The sequence below is a fragment of the Podarcis gaigeae genome (genome assembly GCF_964106915.1).
Source record: "Podarcis gaigeae genome assembly, chromosome: 5".
Classification (NCBI taxonomy): domain Eukaryota; kingdom Metazoa; phylum Chordata; class Lepidosauria; order Squamata; family Lacertidae; genus Podarcis; species Podarcis gaigeae.
In genome coordinates, this window is record NC_139681.1 from 47413142 (window position 1) to 47435320 (window position 22179).

General features: G+C 39.9%; 1 protein-coding gene and 1 long non-coding RNA gene across 9 annotated transcripts in view; one reads left to right on the plus strand and one right to left on the minus strand.

Moving 5' to 3' along the window:
• The window catches only part of FGFR2 (fibroblast growth factor receptor 2), a 144380-nt gene that overhangs the window by 116524 nt on the left and 5677 nt on the right, over positions 1-22179 (plus strand). For all 8 annotated transcript variants that reach the window (XM_083741239.1, XM_083741238.1, XM_083741241.1 and 5 more), the window contains 7 exons: positions 5821-5972; positions 9006-9127; positions 10810-10920; positions 12917-13107; positions 17616-17738; positions 19159-19229; positions 20828-20965. In XM_083741239.1, the coding sequence (XP_083597365.1) occupies positions 5821-5972; positions 9006-9127; positions 10810-10920; positions 12917-13107; positions 17616-17738; positions 19159-19229; positions 20828-20965 (908 nt within the window). The remainder of the gene's footprint in view (positions 1-5820; positions 5973-9005; positions 9128-10809; positions 10921-12916; positions 13108-17615; positions 17739-19158; positions 19230-20827; positions 20966-22179) is intronic.
• The window catches only part of LOC310845834, a 160327-nt gene continuing 138688 nt past the window's right edge, over positions 541-22179 (minus strand). The window contains exon 3 of the long non-coding RNA XR_014564989.1: positions 541-3571. This is a non-coding gene — a long non-coding RNA (uncharacterized lncRNA). The remainder of the gene's footprint in view (positions 3572-22179) is intronic.

A 22179-nucleotide genomic window follows, 5' to 3' on the forward strand; every position in this document is an offset into this window, starting at 1 on the left:
ATAGAAGGGTCTGGTAACTTCTGTTTCAGTGTATCTGAAGAAGTGTGCATGCACACGAAAGCTCATACCAAGAACTAACTTAGTTGGTCTTTAAGGTGCTACTGGAAGGAATTTTTTTGTTTTGACTATGGCAGACCAACACGGCTACCTATCTGTATCCAAAATCAGAGTTTGTGGTATGGGAATTTCTGGGACACGGAGTGTCATAAGGCACCCTCCTTAAGGCTGGGGCTAACGGGAGTTGTGATCCAAAACAGCTTCAAGACACCAGGCTTGCGAAGGCAACCATGGGCTTTGTGGGCCTCACTGAAGTTGAAACATCATATTAAAAGAAATCAGTCTTCCAACGGATTAGTGATATATATTTTTTACAGATTTGAGTACAGAGGTACCTCGGGTTAAGTACTTAATTCATTCTGGAGGTCCGTTTGTAACCTGAAACTGTTCTTAACCTGAGGCACCACTTTAGCTAATGGGGCCTCCTCCTACTGCTGCGCCACCGGAGCACGATTTCTGTTCTCATCCTGAAGCAAAGTTCTTAACCCAAGGTACTATTTCTGGGTTAGCGGGGTCTGTAACCTGAAGCATCTGTAACCTGAGGTACCACTGTAGTGATGTTGTCATTTTAACTTTATTAGAACAGTTATAGAAATGTGCAGTTCTGCCTGAAAATGTATAATTGCAACATAACATCCTAAAACTACAGTGGTACCTCGGGTTAACATACGCTTCAGGTTACATATGCTTCAGGTTACAGACTCCGCTAACCCAGGTTCTCAGGTTAAGAACAGTTTCAGGTTAAGAACGGACCTCTGGAAGGAATTAAGTACTTAACCCGAGGTACCACTGTATACAAGTGTGTGTGTGTGTGTCTGTCTGGAAACAACGTCTCCTAAGAATGTGAGGTGAAGATCTCTGAAATATAGTGGTTTTGTTTGCTTGAATGGCTGAAACCCTGAGCATGGTGTTGTAGGTTTTGTATGTATGAGGTTTGCACATAAAGCCCTGTGTGCTTTTCCTTCATTTTACTTTCCCTAGCTTTCACATTCCCCCACATCCCTTTTGCCATGTACTCTGATGTGGAGAGAGTTAAATAATGGAGGAATCAGGAAGGAAGATCTGATACTGGTAGTCTGATATTAAACATTGATATTCATCTTGGGTCTGTAGACATGTTTTTCCTCCTTTAAATATTCGTATTTCAATCCAGAGGCCTGAAATGATCTGAAGGAGCACCTTCTACCATGTGAGACCTCTCACTAGAATTTCACCCTGGCCCCACCCACCACTGAGTCCTGCAGAAGGTTGGCTTTGAGGGAGTGCAACTCTAACTTGTGTACACAAAAGGCTCTAAGAAGCAAATCTGTGTAAAATGAAATAACCTATAGAAAGTGAAAATGCCCAGGCATTTTCCTTTTTATTTCTCAGTGGAAGAACAAGGCTTTAAAAAGTGTGGGCTGGTCCCAGAAGGCCTCCCTGGTTCCTGGGCCAACTTGTGCTGCTATACTCTTCTTTTTCCAATGGACAATTTTTTTTAATAGTCCTTCAGCTTCCATAATACCATGCTCTGCTCCAATGAATCAATCAAAAACACATTACCTTTGAGACTGGCCCAATCCTTTTTTTTTAAAAAAATAGCTAATGCTAAATATTTCTTCTAGAATGGAGTCATTTTTTTGTACGCAGTCTTGGTATTTACGCTGAGGACTTGTTTGATGTTACACTTACTGGTGAGTTTGCTCCCTTCCCTGCAAACATAGAATGAATTGGCAAAGTGTTCCTTCAAGCTTTTCCTGTAACGTCATCATGTGCAACACAGTGCAGCTATGGATTTAAAGTTTAAACAGGCTTTCCCCAGCAAAACTTCACACCACTCTTCTCTGTGTAGGAAAGCAAATGATATGACCTTTGAGATAAATGTTGGTGAATTGATATGTGAGTGGTGAAATGAGCAGATTTCAGATCATTTTCCAATATGTGTGATGTACCACGTAAGGAATCTATATTTACTTTAAAAACAGTCATAGTTCAGTACTCTGAAAAACAGCGTCTGGCTTTGGGCAGGCTGTCTAACATCATTCTATAGTAGTCCAGATTGCCTATTCTCTCACTCAACATAGAGTTGGGTTGGACTGATTTTGGCCAAGTTAGTGCTATACTGAATTTCTGCCAGGTTTGGATTCACATTAAAAAATTCCCAAGCAATTTTGTAGTGTAGTAAGGGCAACAACTACAGTTTGGCACAGTATATTTAAAAAAATGGTTTAATGTGGATGGGAAGTGTGTTGACATGTTAGATATGCATGGCTAAATTATGGAAGGGATGGTTTTAAAAGATGGTTTTGAAATAAGATTAGGGAAATGCATTGGGGATTAAGACTGCCAATTCATGGAGGATCAGTGGCTGCTAGTCATCATGGCTGCAAACTGTCGCTATTGTTGGAAGCCATATGCCTCTAAATACCAGTTGCTAGGAAGCAGAGGTGGGAACAGTGCTGTTGCATTCAGTTCCTACTTGTGGACTTCCCATTGGTCTATGGTCAGCCACTGTGAGTATAGGATGTTGGTGTAGGCTGGCCTGATCCAGCAGGGCCTTTCTTACACTGCCCCAAAGTTTACGCAATGCTCCTCCTATAGTCCTGTTGCTGCCACACTGCAGACAAAACATGTCTTCTCAAAGCGTGACTTGTCATGTAGTCCAAGCTCGGGCTCTTGGCTTGTTTTTCGTGCAAACAAATCATCAGCAGTAAGCCCAGAACCAACCTTGGATTGTTCACATTAAATAATAGTTTGTTTTAAACTATGTTTTAGCATGGCATGCAAACCAGGCCTTTCCACCATGCTCAGTGCTCTCCTTTCTCACAGGAGTTTACACTGAGGTTATGTATCTATTTGCATTTCTCTACCAATTTCTCTCATAATCTGCCCTTTCTCTAGAGACTTCATGGTGAGATCTCAATACAGTTCAAGACAAAATGAAATTAAAATAAATGGAAAGATTTCAGAAAATAAAAAAATTGGAGCCAGTTAGCCAATCCTGTCCATTGTAGCATGCTAGCCATTGTAGCATGTTAAGTAAGCATGTTTACATTGTTTACTTAAGCTGTAGATGTTTGAATTCAGGCTAGATTGGTTTTTGGCGTGTCATTGCAGCCATTCAGAAAGCTATGTTGTACCAGGTCAGCAGGTTCTAAGTCACAGTGAATAGAAGATTCCCAAAATATATAGGAGGTGATATATTCTTTTTTTCTAGCACAGTTTTATTGAAAATAACTTCATTTGTTACTCTGGTGTTTGGAGCAAGTTTGAAACTCTTCAAGGTGCTTTTAAAACATGTAGAAATTGATAAAATAACTTGCATGCAAAGTCTTAATAAAATGTTATATCATAATTAAGGTCAGGTATCTTGTGTTAAAAGATGTGCAGTTTCTAGTTTGGGTTGGGACGTTGTAATCACCTGCTCTTCAAGTACTTCTTGTCAAGTGATAAAGAAAACGTTTGGCACGAGAACGTCCATCTATCCTTCTAACAAGATAGTAGGCTATGGGCTGCAAAACATTTCAACATCCATCTGGAAGGAAGAGGTAGAAGAGGAAAAAGCCTATTCATTTCAGAATTATCAACCACCAGATTGTGTTGCATGGAATGGCACTTCCATGTATTAAGTGGCATCATTGCTTGGTCTTATTCCAACAGTGTTTATGAAAACAAAGTTCCTTTGTCCAGTGTTGTTAAGTGGTAAGTATTATGAAGCCACTTCAGTTTCGGAACTGCATTGCACATTCAATGTGCTCTTTTGCGAAATGACCGCAGTAGGTGTAGGTGACCCAGCTGAAACTGCACCCAGACAAATATTGAAGCAGTGATCAGGAACTGAAGGCTTACAAGTGTGTGTGTGTGTGTGTGGTGGGGGAGTAGAGACACCAGGATAGCAAACGCTCAGCCTCCCTGGCACCCTTTTTCTAGTTTCAGATTTGAGGCGTCCCTGAACCTATTGCAAATGGAATTGCATGTTGCAACAGTGAACGGGGAACTGTTTGTTTCGTCTTTCTACAACTAATGGGGAGGTTGTGGTGACCTCATACAGGTTCAGGCATGCTGACTGTTGTTTGTGCCTCTTAGAGTGTGCTGCATGTGCCCTGTACTTGAACACTCTCTGTAGGCTTGCATATTTCTAGTGTGTATCATTATGGCCATATGTTATGTCATTGGGATGAATGTTACTGCCAAGGCTTTCAGATGGCCGGTGTGCCACCAGGCCTATGGAGATTGATGGGATTGCATTGTAAGTCTCTACATCTGCCTCCATGCCTGGGGCTGGTTGGACACTGAACTGTGCCGTCCTGCTAATCCTTGGGAAAAACCTATTAAAATAGCATCCAGGAATCTTGACCCTATGGAATTGTTTTGTTTCTGCAAACACCCTGCCACTTTCATGTTTGAATCAGACATGAGCAGTCTTCACCCATGCAGTATTTTCTTTTAGCCCTCTGGACACAATTCATACTGGAGTTTTTAATCCGGCTGTGAAGATCTGAACTATTTGGATGCCAGACACCATAGAAACATTTCTACTGTTCTGATACTTTGCAAACAGTGACCATATTCTGACAGTCAGATCTCAGCTTAATCAGCTGATATATGCATGAGCTTCATGCACTAGCACACAGTCCCCTTTGTTCCTGTTTCACTCTTCCTTTCACAGAAGTGGTGAAACAAGGCAGGAAGCCAGAGTTGATATGAACTTTCAGTTCCTGACTTCTTGGAATCTATTAACCATAGTTCCCTTTTCGGATGTAAGCAGAAGCTTACTGTGGCTTCCTTGGTCACTCAGATAAATGGGGAAGCAAAGGAACTGCCTGCAGGTGCATAGTTCTCAGGCATATCTCAGTTTACTAAGGGGAGCTGCGATCATTCAAAAGTTGCTGCTGTTTACTGACTGCAAACATACCTATCTGTAAGATTGACCAAGAACACTCTTATCAGTACTATTGGTGATATAGAAAAAGATATTGGTGTCCCCATCACTAAAGAGTCCAATAGTTCCTAAGGAACTTCCAAAAATTATGTGAGAACTTTGTATTCATATTGGCCTGTTGTCATTTTGATCTGTAGAGTAGTGGAGATTTAAATTTTGTTAGGATTTGACAGACTCTTATTATTCAAGTAGTAGTATTGGAGAGGTGCTATAACCTTCCCTGGCTGTGTGGATTAAAAGTTTACTAAGTAGCTACATCAAGATCTGAACAGATATTTTGTTTGCTGTTAAATAGGAAAGTAATATTTGGATACCTAGGATAATTCAAGTGCTTTTTAGCAACATAGTAACAACACTGTTTCGGCTGAGTCACTCAAGTCGTGACAAGTTCCTTGTATGTACATAATGATGAACATAATAAGCTTGCTTCAGATTTTAAAAACACATATGGATGGAAAACCACTAGTTGTGCTTAATTTTTTAAGAGAAAAGTTACCATAAAGAGATAGCAAGAGAGAAAGAGCATTCTCTTAAAAAAATATTCACTTGCAGAGAGAGAGAAGAAGATGGTTACAAACAGTGACAGTAATGCAGTTATCCAATTATATCAGAATATTAAAAGTTTGGATTTGTAGCCATAACTCATCTTAATATGTAGCCAGTTAACAGAAGTAAGGCAAAACTGATTGGAACCCTGAAGTCATGTTCATGTTCATGTACCTTAGTGAGCGTTTCAGTAGCCGAGTGCCATTTATAACCTGGCTTGGTTGCTCTCTATTGCCAGTTTGCAGTAATTGGACCAAGATTACATCTTCGTTTTGCATCTTGTATTCTCATAACAGGTGTCTGCAGACTCTAGCTCCTCCATGAACTCCAACACACCTTTGGTGAGAATAACCACTCGTCTCTCCTCCAATGCTGATGCTCCAATGTTGGCAGGAGTCTCAGAGTATGAACTACCAGAAGATCCAAAATGGGAGTTCCCAAGAGATAAGTAAGCAAAATTTTGCCATTTATGGTATTTCAATAGCTCTGGTAACTGTGGAGCAAGGAGACCTCAGTCCATGCTTCCCATGCTCTTTTCATTTACAGTTCTTCCACTTATGTCATTTGCGTTTGCTGATGCTAAGGCAAACCATAGTAGTGGGGCCTAGGCAAATTATATATATTTAAATTTAAGACCTTCCTCTGAAGAACATAGTATGCCTTGAGGAGATTCTATCTTTATTATCAGCTTTCTGCCTGCATATTTGTATAAAACAGCCAAAAAAGAGAGAATGACCTTAATGGAGAAGTATATATATTTCTTCTCGTTTGAATGCTAGCTCCATTATTTATTGTTCAACAAAATGTTGTCCAGTTGAAAAATGGACAAAGAAACATTAAATTAATTCCAGAAATTAGTGGACACAATTTGCAGCCCATCATATTGACTTCCTTTCCCCCCCAGACTGGTACTTCCAGCAGCCATGAGAGACTAAAAAAATATTCTTTTTTAAATAATACAAACTGATATTTTGTGGATTCTCTTATGCATCCTATGTGTCATGTGCTACCTTTCGCTTTTGGAATGCCATCTGTGGTGTATCAATAGGACTAACATGATGGTGCATCAAGAGGGCTAAGGGGCTTTCAAGCAACATGAGCAAAGCTTTCCCCACTGCCACCATGAGCTGATATGGAGTTGTATCCAACAGTAGCGCTCAGTTGACAGTACAGTTTCTGTCCAAAGAATGTATAGCAGGCATAGGCAAACTCAGCCCTCCAGATGTGTTGAGACTACAATTCCCATCATCCCTGACCATTGGTCCTTTTACCTAGGGATGATGGGAGTTGTAGTTCCAAAACATCTGGAGGGCCGAGTTTGCCTATGCCTGATGTAGAGGGAAGCCATTTCCAGTAATTCCCCATTTCCCTTTCAGTCTTCTCTAAATCAGTTCCACAGGCCTGGGGGCACCCTCCAGAATGTATTTGGAGGGATACTGGGGGCCGTAGGGGAGAGGAAGAATCACTGAAAACTACTCCCCTGGACAAGCTTATTGTCAGCTGAACAACACTGTTGGATACAACCTATGCTCTTTAGTGCCTGGTGTATGCTAAGCTTATAATATCGAAATGAAACAGGGCACACATTAAAACTAGAATTAATTTTAATTATTGTTGAATTTACAGGAAAAAATAGAAACATTTTAGAAACTGTGCTATTGTTTGAAAACTTAAAACCACTTTTTTGACATTTTACCTGTTGATTAAAAAAAAGGAAAAAAATATTTTATGTTTATTTATGGAAATGGTCTTAATTATGTGGATGAAAGATGGTGCCATGCACTTCACTTGCCACCTGCAAGATTCTAGTCAACAGTGGGGGTCTGTCTATATAATTCTGTCAGCCCTTTCCCTTAGGGGAAACATTAATGCGGAAAATCTTAGAGCATTAAACATTTGAAAACAGCATTCGGCATAAATGTGGGTGGAGAGGGTTTGTAATGAAAGAAGGCTCTTTAAGAGCAGTTTATTAGATTGGGGGCCGCAGAAACACAATGACAGAATTGTTGTGTTCATATTAGAAGCACAAGAGCACATAAATTAACCATTTTCCAATGCAAATGTTTGCTTTCTGCCAAGATCTTAAATTCAATTTTGGTTTTTTTTTTGGGGGGGGGGATGCAGCATGATCTCAGCACAAAACATACAACTCTTTGGTCTTTGTGTATTGTCAAAGTAGCATGCGATTTTCATAACAGATATAGCCCAGTGTATACATTTACATTAGCATGATTAAACTGAGAGCTTTTTTCAATTAAAAGCCTCTATTTAAACTCATCCCATTTGATTTTTAATCATGGCATTTTGCCAAGCCCACTTAATTTTCTCTGGGAGAGAATACAGTGGACTCCTCTTGCACCAGACACATTGCCAGAACTAGTGGAAGAGGTAGGCAGTAGAGGCTCTGTTGTTAGTTTAACATATGGTCTGTGCTTAATTTCTAATCGGAGATTTTTATCAACAATAATTTCTATCTGTCTGCTGTGGAAAACTGAAAAAACAATAGTCAAAAACGCAAAGCAAATACTAAAGAAAACAAACAAACAAAGCTGCATATGAAAAACAGGATCCCTTCTCCCCGATTCATTTCAAGATAAATTCTTGCTCCAGGGAGGGCGCCTTTTACAATGAAGTAAGGCAGTTGGATCACCTTTGCAACATTGACAAACAAAGAGCTTCCTCTCCGAAATCTCTCTGAATTCACAGTGGTAAAATGTACGTCACAAATAATGATTCACTGTATCAATATAAAGGTTTTCTGCCTTCATTCGTACAGGAAGTTCTTTGGCCATTCGTATCAAGAGGGTGAGGAGATTCTAGTACCATTGTTGTAAAGTTTACAACACTTTGTGTCTAGATATGTTGGGAGTAATGAATAGGCCTTATTTTCTTACACAGCCATAGAAGCCCGTCTGTCTGGTAGCAGATGCAAATACAGGGGCTAGTTGTCATTACTTAGCAGTGAACAAAAAGATACTCTTGTGGTGGTTCATATGAAGCACTCCCTCCATATGAAGCACTTTCTGGAAAAGGAAGGAGGGCCACATCCACACCATACAAATCATACCGTGTTAACAATCAGGGCTTCCCACAAAGTATCCTGTGAACTGTAGTTTGCTAAAGGTGCTGAGAATTGTTAGGAGATCCCCTATTCCCCTCAGAGCTACAGTTCCCAAAGTTCCCTGTAAAGACAGATTGATCGCTAAACTACTCTGGGAATTGCAGCTCCTTTTTCTGCAAGTACATGAAGAGGGTCTGTCATGTAAGTGGTAAGTGCACACACAGAATTTGCTCCTCAGAAAACTCGCTAGAGGCGCGTGCACAAGCCCTGACATCTAGTAAGACCCTTGTTAGTTCTTTACAACAAATGCTCTGGTCAAAAGTGGTCTGCTGAAAGATTATTTTATTTTTCGCTCTTGAGTTTCACCGACTTCATCTCCTCATCAGATGCCAGGCGCTAATCCTCTGTTTACATCCCTAGGTTGACGCTAGGGAAGCCCCTTGGGGAAGGATGCTTTGGTCAAGTTGTTATGGCGGAAGCGGTGGGAATCGACAAAGACAGGCCGAAAGAAGCCGTTACTGTTGCAGTAAAAATGCTGAAAGGTAATATGGGGTGAAAGGGAGTATTGAGCGAGGTGGCAGGTTCTGTGAATAATGTTTCTTTTGTGGCGTCCAAACTCTCTAACTGTAGAAGGCCAAAGTTCATTTTGTTCACCTCAGGCTTCAGCAGTTTTCGGTATAAATCAGTGCCTTTGACAGCCTATTTATCTTTAGCAGCAGGTATTTACAAGCAAGTCAAAGTCTTGGTACAATTGTTTATTCCTCAACTCTTGATTTGATCCACAGGGAAGTCTACATGCTTTCGTTTGGTTGGCTAAAAGTTACTGAAAGGCAACTGTAGCATAAATGCCTTAGGTAAACAAATGACAGGACCTGACCTAGTCTCTTTTAACACATTTAAAAAATGTGCATGTGAGAAAGACAGAGTGCAAACATTTGTAAAAGGCAATATATAGAAATATGATGGTGATGATGATATTTATTCTGGGATTTAGTATATGTTTATGTGTATGGGATTTTATACAATTGTGGGCTTTTAAATTTTGTAATTTTAGCTTGATGCTGGTCATTGACCGTAATAAAACAAATATACTATACTTAGTCTGGGATCTTAATTTTAAAAATACATATTTATACTTATGTCTGAATAATGGCTGACATTGTAAACAAAATAGGCAATTCTTCAAATGCCTTTTGCCCAAACAAAAGCCTCCAGCATGATAGGGAATGCATATAAACAAAGAAAAAGACCATTTAGGATAACTTCTGAGTGACATATGCATCACTAATTCTGGAGCTAATCCATTCTTTGGTGTGCTATCAGTGATCTTGTATAAGTAATCTAAACCATTGTAAGCTTATTATATTAATATAATAATATTTTTTTAAACTACTGAACACTGGAAAAAATAAAAATATTTCGCATGAAAGTCTTGCCAGTAATTCTCTGATATGTTGTTTGCAACTGGGATATCTGCATTAAAGGTGCAGAGATGGGCAATTAAGGAGGTCTTAATTTAAAGTGCTACTGTTTTATATGTTCTGATATGACACAAGGCGCATCCATCTCCTTATGGTTTTAAGTTTTATGGAGCTGGAGAACCACAGTAGGAAATTAAAGCTTATATAAAATGGTTTCTGAAGTTGCTTGAACTGGTAGAATTCCCAGACAAGAGACTGATAGGCATCACATTGAAATTGTAACATTTGGACTATATCATACAGTAGGACTTTTTGATGGTATATAAGTTTCTTAAAATTATTTGTGATACAGTTTCCCTTCATACTGTATGTGTGTGGTTTCCTAATTTTTGTTATATGTTCTTTTGTTTCCATGGAGGTTTACTCAATGAAAAGCAGAGCCCACAGCTTAAACAACAAAGGACCAGTGGTTTACTTTGTTGCTGGCCTTGGGAACCAGAGTTGCAGGGAAACAGTGTTGCTATATCTCTAACTTAATGGCCTGTAAAGCAGTGTTTCCCAACCTTGTGCCTCCAGATGTTTTTGGCCTACAACTCCCATCATCCCTAGCTAGCAAGACCAGTGGTCAGGGATGATGGGAGTTGTAGGCCAAAAACATCTGGAGGCACAAGGTTGGGAAACACTGCTGTAAAGTACATCAAGCTAGTTGGAGAGCCTGCAAAGAAACATTGTAGCAGAAAAAAAACACTTGAGCTGGTGTGCTAGTTTAAAACTGTTGATGGAATTCATTTTGTCTTGTGCAGATGATGCTACAGAAAAAGACCTCTCTGACCTAGTGTCCGAGATGGAGATGATGAAAATGATTGGGAAGCACAAAAATATCATCAATCTTCTTGGGGCCTGCACTCAGGACGGTGAGTGTCGTTTTGGTTTTACAGACCGAAGGTGGTGATATAGTGCAGTTTTCAGTATGTGACATACTCTTGTCTGTTAATTCTGTGCAAGTGTAATAAAAATGACACTGTGGGAGAGTGGAGTGGATAGATGGATGCCATATTGAATTTGTTTTGAAAATCTGCAGGAACTTGAATCTCTGGCTAAAAGGAGAGGAATATAGAAGCAACATTCGTCATTTATTTTTACACAGTAGTTTTCTCTGATTCAAATGCTGGGTGGATTAATTTATGTATTTATGTTATTATTTTTCAGCCTGCCCATCTGATTGCTAGGGCACGTTACAATAACAACATTAATTAAGTTCATTCTAGGGGTGGGCAGACTTCAGGCGTTTGGGATCTACTTTGTTTTTTTTCACTGGAGCCAGGTGCAGAATACTGGCTAGGGAAAAGACAACACTCTCTCAGAATTAAGGAACAGGGTACCTTTGAGTGGATGCTCAGTGCAGGAATGTCTATAGCCCTGCCACTTCAAAATCCACAATCCACTCCTGATTCCCTCCACCCCAGCTTTCATCATCACAGCAGCCTTAGTTAGAAGGGAAACAAATATTTTTGTTGTTGCTACTGTTCAGCAATTTGGAGCCAGAAACCTTGCTGATCTTCTGTAACTCTTGCACAGCTCTACCGACAGAATGTGATCTGCATTCCTCCTGTATTACAGCCTATTCTAACTCTTTGGTAACTGAAAGCTAGTGTTGAAAACTGAAAGCTAGTGTTGTGCTGAACACTAGTTTCACAGTGTTTTTTGTTCCTGTTCATTTGATGGAACAATGAAGAGCAAATAAGATTCCAAAAAGTAGTCGGGAATGAGTGGGTGGAACTTCATGATGAAATTCATATGGACAAGTTAGCTTCTTCAGTGGACCTTCTGCATTTCCTTGACGTCTGAAATACATGAGATGACTTTCACATGGTCAGAAATGGAGAGGAATAAAAAGTACAAGGCATGTACTTCCTGCTCCTTTTGTTTTACCTAAACATCTCGTGCCAATCTCAATAGCCCTGTTCATATGCTCTTTGCTTTCCACCCCCTCAGTTATTGTCACATGAAAGGGAGAGCAAGGGTGAACTCGTTTGGCTCACCACCTCCCTCACATCTCTGCCAGCATTGCTGCAAACCCCATATGTTGGTGCTGAACATTTGCAGCTGGGAGCCTGCTGTTTAGTAGAATCCCTGCCTGATTTAGAAACCTTTTCTTCAAGTTTACTAGACTTGCGCATGGAGCCTACTTGGGTAGAAAAAGTTCCCTGCTGCAGAAGTTCAGACCCCAATATGTGTGGGACTGTACAAATGCTGAGAGAGATGGTGCATGTCAGGGGGTCAAGCCCATGGGTTCATCTCCTCTCCCACCCCCAATGGAGTAGAGACCTGAATCTGGTTATTGAGCTTAAAGCATACAAAGCAGAAACTGCTCCACCTCCCTTCTGCTTTTGGTAAGACTGGAAGGGAGTTCTTATAATGAAGGCAAAATGTGGCAAGAGTGCATACTCTGCTTTGTGATCTTGTGTATGTTCACCTGGAGTAGGTATGGCGTCATGGGGGGGGGGGAGAGAATGTGAATGCTTGAAGGCAGCTGATTTGAACTGAATGTATTAAAGAGTTGGGTGTGTTTCAGACTCCAGTAACTTTTATTTTGTGAGAATCACCTCTTTTATTGAATTTATACTATTCTGCTCTATTTGGAAAATAGTTCTATTTGTTTTATAATTGCAATGGTTTTATCTCTTTTTTATAATTGTATATTAAAAAATAAAATGCTACTTGTACTACAGATAGAATGAACTTATTTTCTAAATAAATACATGGCAGTAGCATTTTGAGAAAAATCATCCAATGAATTGGAAAAGATGCATGCTACTTATACTTTTATGGGTCAGTAGAATGGAATATATATTCTTTTGCTCCTGGTTTTCATTCATTCATATACTGTCTTATCTGCTCACTTTGAAGGACCACTCTACGTGCTGGTTGAATATGCTTCGAAAGGGAATTTGCGGGAGTACCTGCGAGCACGGCGGCCACCAGGGATGGAATATTCATTTGATATTAACCGGGTTCCTGAAGAGCAGATGACATTCAAAGATTTAGTCTCATGTACATACCAGTTGGCAAGAGGCATGGAATACTTAGCATCACAAAAAGTAAGCCAGTGTTATTGAAAGATGACAGCTTTGCATGAGCTTGCTCCTTCCTTCCTTCCTTCCTTCCTTCCTTCCTCCCTCCCTCCCTCCCTCCCTCCCTCCCTCCCTCCCTCCCTCCCATCTACAAATTGCATTTTTGAAGAAACAGATCTGAAACATGAAATTGGCACCCTGAATGTCACAACACATTCTGAGTTTTATACTCATCCGCCTGTCCCAGTGTTACATCAAGCTTATGGACATTGCTCAGGCCCAGAGACAATAGCAGTATTCTTAACTATTTGGGCAAATGGTTATTACATTCTATAGTCCAGTGATGATTCCTTTGGTAGAAGGTGAGGGAGTCAACTCTGGAAATCTAGGGAAATCCTGTTCCAGATGATGCAGGAAAGGTGGGACTGTAGGGGAATAGGAGGAGAAACCTCTCATGGAATTGCACAGCATTTCCAAATGCAGTTGGCAACAGTCATAGAATATTTTGCAAATTAGGTTGATCGGGGCTACAAAATTAATAAATAAAAGCAAGTAACCCTTAGTGCTAAATAACTTGTCCACTCCTTCCTTTTCAAGTTTTTCAGTTTGATCCATTTGAATGGCAGTTTCAGCTATTTTAATATTAATAGGCATTTTTACTAGCAGAATTGTTCATAGAGGCTCCAGTAAAGAGCTGCATTTAATTTGGAAGCAAATGTATGCGTAAGTAATCAAATGCCAGGTTATGCCGGCTAAGGTTTCTTTTAAAGACAGAACAAAGAAATCATTATTTGGCAAACAATATCAGAAAATGAACTTAGATATTCATGAATTCCAATATTGATGTGGATAAACTGTGAGCTGTTTAGTCAGGCAACAAAAGCATAACCTTGAAATTTGCCTTATTAAACTAAAGCCTAAACAGTTTACTAACTTACTGAATATGAAAGAGAGCGCCATTCATTTCCCAAGAGGTTTCAAGGGAATTCCATCTGCCGGCATTGGCTAATTGGTGAAAAGAAGCAGCAGCAATCCTGTGAGCAAATTAGTCATTTGTCTTCACTTAAAATATTTGCCTGCTGAGAAAACTAACTGTAATAGCATCATTTTGATATTCAGTCCTTGGAGATCCCTATTTGGCAGATTCCTCCACAGCTAAACCTTAAATTTTCCTGTGCCTGTAAATACAGTGCAGTCCTCTGCTTAATAGACTAAATAAGGACGATGGTGGAGGTGCAAGGCCAGCTTTCTTAGTAACTGAGTCAGACATAACATAATTGGCTTTGTTGTTGACTACAGCATTGTGTACTAGCACATGCTAATCAACGTTCCTTTATGTGAGTTGCTTGTTACACCAGAAGTAATATTTTCTAAATATTTTAGTCTGTATTTAAATTTTGCAGGCAGACATTCCATTTTTTGGATGCTGTGTTTGTGCACATAGTGCCAAACCATGGTTTAGCATCGTGTGGGAACATGGTCATTGTCTTTTTGGCATGCAAGCCAACTTCAGCTGTTTAAATAGAGAAATGCAGTTGCTAAGTGTGCACAAATCTTCTGCCCTAGAGAAGGAGAAACCGCATCCTTGAATGAATGCCAACCCCCAAAAGAACTGAAATGTACCAGCAGAATGGAAGGTTTTGAGAGTGCAAGGCATTAAACAGTAGTCACATCTGAGAAACTAAACAAAAGGGAAATACATTCTGATTCTTTAAACAGCTTAATATTGACATTTCACCAGCTTCCCCATACCCTTACTTGCTCCTTTGGGCAGAAATAATAAGAGTTTATATTTTCAGGATGTTCTTACCATCCAGGAACAGAAATACACAGAAATTCAGTGTGTCCAGTTGTCATCTTTATAACATGACATTAAATAAAAAAATGCAAATGCAACAGATTTTACCAGGCAGTTAAACTTGCAATGAAATAATGTTTATTTCTTTATATCACCACGCAGCCTTGTGGGACTGGTAAGCGAAAGAAAAGTCCCTCTTCCTCCCCTTTAATACTCCTTCGGCTTGAATGCGGTGGATAGATAGAAATCATTGAAAAATGCTTTCTAGAATTGAAAAAAACTGTAATGTTTAAAAGGGTCTTACTGCTTCTGTGAGTCATGTAATGTGCTGCACCAGCAAGACTGTGCAACCCAGAGGGGGATTTGGGGGAGCATGGCTAGTTTGATTGCACTGAACCCATGGGAGAGGGGGATGCCGCAACTATGATTTAGAAAGGAGCATAAGAGGCAAGGAGATGCTGATTTTGGCGTTGCCCAGGGCGCTGCTGAAATTTGAGACCCCGAAATCTAGATCTGCCACTGTCATTTTGAAAATGATTTGTAGAATGAAAGAAAGGCCCATTCACAGTCTTGGCCACCTCAAAAGTAAGGTGACATAAACCCCCTGACACCACCATGTGAAATTCATTGACGTTTTCTCTCCTTTTTTGATAGTTTTTGAATGCAGGAAAAAATGCCTGGCATAGCACTAGTTCTGACTTGACACTCGGCCAAGGTTCATAGTTTGTTCCTTAGCAAAACATTACTATAATGTGCAAACTGCACCACTGTTTTTGTTGTGATGTAACTATTCTTCTGGAATTTAATGGCATTCCAATAATTTCTAATATAGATCTCGATGTTGCTGGAATTTTATTACAATGTTTTATTTTATGGGTTTTTATTTTAGTGGAGCAAAGCCAGATCTGCACCTTGTGATTCAGATTTGGTTAAAAGAAATAACATGACAAAGAATAATTCCTGTTCAAAAAGCCCATCAATAAGAGCATGTAGTGTTGCACTGTGGAAGTATGATATCCTGGACCAAAAGGAGAAAAAAATCCAGTAGAAAGTTTCACAACATGTTTCTTCTGCTGCCTCTTATTACTAATGACAGAAGAGCTTAAAGCAAGCTATGGTTTCCATCAGCAGGCAGAACTTCCTTTCTGAGTCAATAAAGGTCAATTGTGCATTTTCAAAAAGGTGCTGACGTGAAGGGAGGAAAGAAGGTTAAGGGTGTAGGAGACCACTTTCAAATTTCATTATTTACGTTTTCTACAACATGTTAGTTTTTCAGAAGTCGGTAACTTGGTTTCAAAATGCCAGTCAGCTAGTATGCTGGATATCTCAGAGGGCACAAATGTGCTACATTTCAGCCTTTTTGGGGGGGTGGGGTGGGGTAGAGAATATAGTTGTTTTTACTTTTATATACTTCTGCAAAAAGTAGCCACTCTGACTCCACATGTTAACTTGAAATCCTGTTCTAATGTAACTTAGAAGTTGTTGAGTCCATACGAACGGGGTTTATAGTGGAAGTCATTGAGAAGCTATTTCAGGAGCCGTATGATACAATTTAATGTACAGTTTTAAACATTTGATTCAGTTGAAGGATGGTCTCCCTTCGCAGCATAAAATGGAGTTGTGAGTTTTCAAATGCATTTTCTTAGAGATTTCTCTAGTAGTCACTAAGGGAAAGATTTGGTTGCTATCTTGCCGTATTTTAAATGCTCTCATAAAAGCAGTGGAAAATAATTACTTGGTATCACTGTATACTATTGCAGAGCTGTGCTTTAATGGCGAAAGATAAAATCAGCAGGTTTTAAGTGGCAGGAGACTTTAGACTGGCTTCCTAGGAGAAATGACAGTATTTCTGGAGCCTTTGGTACATGTTGCTTGACTATTTTTAGGGATGTTGAAACCATCTTCCGAGAAAGCTTTAACATGAGTGAATTGTCTTCTGACAAATGTGTTTTAAGTATAGAAAGTTGGCCAATGGGAATTGTTTTCTATGCTTTAAAACAAAACCTGCCTTCAAGTGGTTGCCACATGTCATTTAGTTTCCACCTGCATTCCCTACCTCCTCGCCCTTTCTGGTCTCGCAGCAATGTTTTTTCCCCAGGTGCAGAAACACAGCTGAGAGAAATTGTGGGGAGGGTCAGATTATAGCAGCAAGAATCGCATGGCAACAAAATTATGTTGTTCTGTACTTCCTTCCATTCCCAGTCCTTTGAGGCATAGTCCAGAGGACAGAAACAGATCCATCAACTATGCCAAGCCGAAGGAAGATCACAATGGCAGTGCCCTCCAAGAGGCAGAAATGCATCTTGCTCTTGCATTTTTGAGTTGTGTACTCTCAGTGACTTGCTTGTCTGCTTGTACTCAGGACTAGCTTGTCCACAGCATAAACAAATTGTAGTGATCTGTGCAATTTAATACAAAAGTATTAGTTTTGAGGGACTAAGTATATGAACTCCTTGTCTCCTTTCCTTCATCATTTTAAAAGAAAACGTTTCATAATCCAAAAATGTTTTACATTTTTTGGGGGGTGGAGAGAAGTGCTTTTTAAAAATGGGGGGGCACTACTTTTTCTGGAATGATTCCATTTTCTCTGAGCCTTCACATCTGTCCCTGACTGTGTGTACCTGAATGAAACGGTGTGAATTCTGATGGCTGAAGGTTTATCAAGTTGGGAATCGGGTTGCAGATGGGATGCGTGTACTCACTTCTGTGAATTCATATTTTAAATTTTATTTTCCAGTGCATCCATCGAGATTTAGCAGCAAGGAACGTTTTGGTAACTGAAAACAACGTCATGAAAATAGCTGACTTCGGGTTGGCCAGAGACATCAACAATATAGATTATTATAAAAAGACTACTAATGTAAGTGGATGGCAGTCTTATCACTTGATCCGGTATCTTTTTTCCTTGGTACATTTAAGTATGGCAAATGTATTCCTAATGGACTTCTTGTACAGCAGCCTAACTTTTAATCAAAGAAATGAAAATAATAGGCAAGTGTGTTAGGATTCCTAACCCCTTTTTACTAGGAAAGGAAGGTTATCTGCTTACACCGGCTGGGAGAGTACGTGTTACATGATGCTTTCTAAAGGATAAGCTTTAGCCTTTTTCGTTTTATGGCCTCCATGAAACTTGCAGCACATTCTTTGACTGTTAGCTAGATACCGAATATGAATATAAATTTGGCTTTTTGTAATCAATGGATAATTTTGTGGAATGTATCCATTATGAAATTACTAACATTTGGTTTTAGTTTTGTAGAAGTCTTTTATTACCCACATTTCAGCAGAAGCTTATGACATTCTTGGCAATCCGCTGGTTAAATAACAAGCACTCCCCATTTAAATGGCATGCCCTCACTGTGGATAGCAGCTTATTCTGTTGTTTTTTTTTAAAAGGAACAGGATCTCTTAGCATACAAAGTAGTGATTAAATCTATATAGAAAAGGCCTAACATGCGGGGCTTCTCTTGCACATTATACTAGATGCCCCTGCGTGGTCATTCACATGAATCATATTTCTGGGTCAGCTGTCATTTTAGTTAACTTATTTATTTAGTACATTTATATTGCATCTTCTTTCTAGCACAGAAATCAGGGTTCTTTACATCGGTGATCTCCCATTGGTCTCCCATTTAGGCATTGAACAGATCCAGTCTGTGGGCATGTGACAGTGAGAAGGACTATTTGACTTTGGTTGAGGAGAGGAACTGCTAAACAGGCGGCGACCATTTTGTGTTTGTCCAACTGACACACAATCACTGATGCCCTGGTCCTTTTGGACCTAGCAGAGGGCAGAACAGGGGCAGGCTAATGCAGTGCGTGTGGGGGCCAGAAATGGAATCCCCATGCAAAATGGTTGCCGCCTGCACAAGGGCATATTCCAACATTTTGGTTTTTAATTTTTTTTACCCTTGAGTATGCTTGAATACAGCAAAATAAAGCACTCCCTGTATTATACAGGTTCTGCAGAGTGCTGATGATTGGGGAACGATGCCTTGGTGGGGTGGAAGCTGTGGCAGAGCTTGACTTTCTGATTCTTTCAATTCTGAATAAGACGTTTTAAAATTCTCATTCTATAGAAGTTAATGAGAATCACAGCTATATTAATGAGCCAGGAGACTAAGGGAAGAGGGGTTGTGTTTTCTAATGTTTCATGGAACTGTTAATTTGCTTTAGCAAAATTTAGTATTGCAGCTTGACTTAACCTTTGCCAGATTCATTGCTGAAATTGACTAATGATCAGTAGATAACCAGTTGCTGCTTTTCTATTTTATGTCCAGGGTCGGCTGCCTGTGAAGTGGATGGCACCAGAAGCTCTATTTGACAGGGTTTACACACATCAAAGTGATGTGTAAGTAACTTTATCTCAGAACCTTACTTTTATCTTTTTATTCATTTATAGCTTCTTCCAGTGTACTTGAATTACATGTAATAGAAATATATATGCAACAGATTAAAATATGTCTCTCAACCTTTGATCCACCAAGGTAAATTAATTTACTACAAGCCAGACACCTTTATTCTGGCAGGTTAAAAACCTGGAAAGAAAAACTTTTTGTGCTTTGTTTTTTTCGCAAAGGCTTTTTTGTTTTTTTAAAAAAATTGCCATGGAAAGCTTCAGAACCAAAGAAAACAATGGATATTTTCAATCTCATTGCTGCCTCATGCACTCATTCTTTCAGCAATATTGTTGACCTCACTTTGGTAGATTTTACATTATTTTCCCCTCCTTTACTTCCTGAGACCTGTGACTGCCGTTTTATTCCCCAGTAAGTGGCCTTAGAAAGTGAGGATTTTCTGGAAGACTGCAGACCAGTGCTCTGTTACTAATCTGGCTGGCTTCAAAGCACATGAAAGGTAGAAAACACTGGCTTCCTCTTGCCAGTGCGGAAGTTTACTTCCCTTGAACCTTCTTTACAGATGTGCAGCTCTGAAGCATTGTTTTAAATGCTTTGGTTGGAGCATTTTCTGAACCAAAGCATGGAGACACTAAGACTTGAGTTGCTGTTAATTGTTCGTAAATCGGTGACTGCACGGGTTTCCTCAGAATTGCAGGTACATTTGGACAAGAAGCAAAATAGTCATAACAGTCTGTTTCCCATGCTAGTCCTCGCCTGTTTCAGAATCCCATGCAAATGTCTGATGCACATATTTGTTGTATTCATGCCACCTTTGGGCTGATCAGACTTATATAATGGATGCACATCAGTCTCTGACAGCAGATCACACACAAATGCCATTGCCATACACAGTCCTGCCTTTACGGATTGTCGAGACGTATCTGCAAGCAAATATGGTTTGGATTGTAACTATGGAACAGGTTACTTATATTTGGATCAGATTCAGCCAGACCCTACTTACATCCCATGATTCCGTGGTTCTGGTTGTGTCTCTTTGTCTCTCTTCTATGTGTGTGTTATTATGGGGCAGTCAACGTGGTTCCCTCCATATGTTGTTGGACTACTACTTCCATCATTCCTGCCCATTGGCCACATTGGCTGGGGCTGATGGGAGTTGTACTTCAACTGGAGGGTACCACATTGGCTAGCCCTGCCATACTCTTCGCCCAAGGCACTCAGAGCAGTTTCTGCATGATTCCCAGAGGTTTTCCATCCAGGTTGTTTACAGAAGCAGATCTGCTCAATTTTTAGCTATAGAACTGAGTCACCCCCAACATTTCTCTGTTTTTGTTTGTTTTCATCATGAAGTACTTCCTCAAACAAAATGATTTTTATATTTGGAGAAGGGTGTAGGATTGGTAAAAAATGGAAAGGTAGATGGATAGCTATCATTATTCATCTGCCGGCAGAAAGAGGAAAACAAGCAAGGAAAGTAGCCTTAAACAACTTTGCTGCTCAGATCATAAGGTACGTAGCTAAAAATACATGTCTCTATGCTCTCTTTAGTAAATCTGATTCAGCCCCATTCTTATTCCCTTTCTTGTTTTAGATGGTCATTTGGTGTGCTAATGTGGGAGATCTTCACTTTAGGAGGGTCACCGTATCCAGGAATTCCAGTGGAAGAGCTCTTCAAGTTGCTGAAAGAAGGACACAGAATGGACAAACCTGCCAACTGCACCAGTGAACTGTAAGAACTCTTTCTTGCTGGGCCATGGGCTGAAGAGGGATGTGCTAATATAATCAGCAATATTTATATGATACAATGGGAGCACTATAACATTATATGCATGTGCACACAGGGCGGCTTCAAAAATGAGCATTGAAAGAGATGAAACTAATCAGTCACAGGAACAGGGAGGGTCCTGAAAATACACATCTCAGCTGTTAAAAGCCAGGATAAACATCGCATGTCTGATACATATTTTTAGCAATGTGAACAGGAAGCGTATGATTTGGGAAAGTTTTAATTATGCAGTCAGTTGTGGACCTGCCAAAAGTACACATCAATAAGTTGATCTTTTTGTTTGAGTTGCACTTAGACCAGGTCCAGCTGCAGACTTCAGGGGCCCTCAGCACAGTGCTGCTGATTCCCTCTCAACAACCATTTTTCTTCTCTGCCCTCCTCGTTGGGCCCTCAACAGCAGGCTTTACACAATATCTGACTTGAATCATGCAAGAGTATATCTTGTCTGAAGTATTGTACAGGGTCTGAAAACCCCACAGGCTTTTTTAAAATTTGAAGTATTTACTTTACTCATGCGTCTGTCTCATACATCCCAAAGTTGCTTTCCCAGACCTGTTTTAAGCACAGCATATGGTTCACAAATTCATCAAGTAACCAGCAGTGGAACTTGTGATTTCTGCTCACATATATACTGTGGCCCAATATGTGGGGCCTTCCAGTCAGTTATAGGAACATGTTTTATCTTTAGTGCTATGCATGAAATAGCCCCAGTCTAATGCCAGTAATGTCCTAGCTCATCCCCATATAATGTATTTGAAAGAGTGTGGATAGTGATCCTGTAATTCTCAAGTGTGGGGCTGGAAATGGAGCTGTATGACTGTCACTGAACAAAGCCAGTGTTGGAACAGGCTATACAACTGGCAAGAGAGAAGAGTATAGGGGATGGAGAAGCCTCGCCTCTTTTTTTTATAGAAACTTAAGGTAGCATTCCACTATGTTTTACTCAGAGTAGACCCATAGAAATTAATGAACCTACCTTAGTCATAAACACAGGAGTGCCTGGCGTGCTCTGGTCCATGGGGTCACAAAGAGTCAGACACGACTAAACAACAACAACTTAGTTATGGTCATAATTCAGTTGAAGAGCCACCTATTTCAAAATCACTAATCCCAGCCGATATTGGGTTTGGATTGCCCTCTTGGAGTTATATGAATGC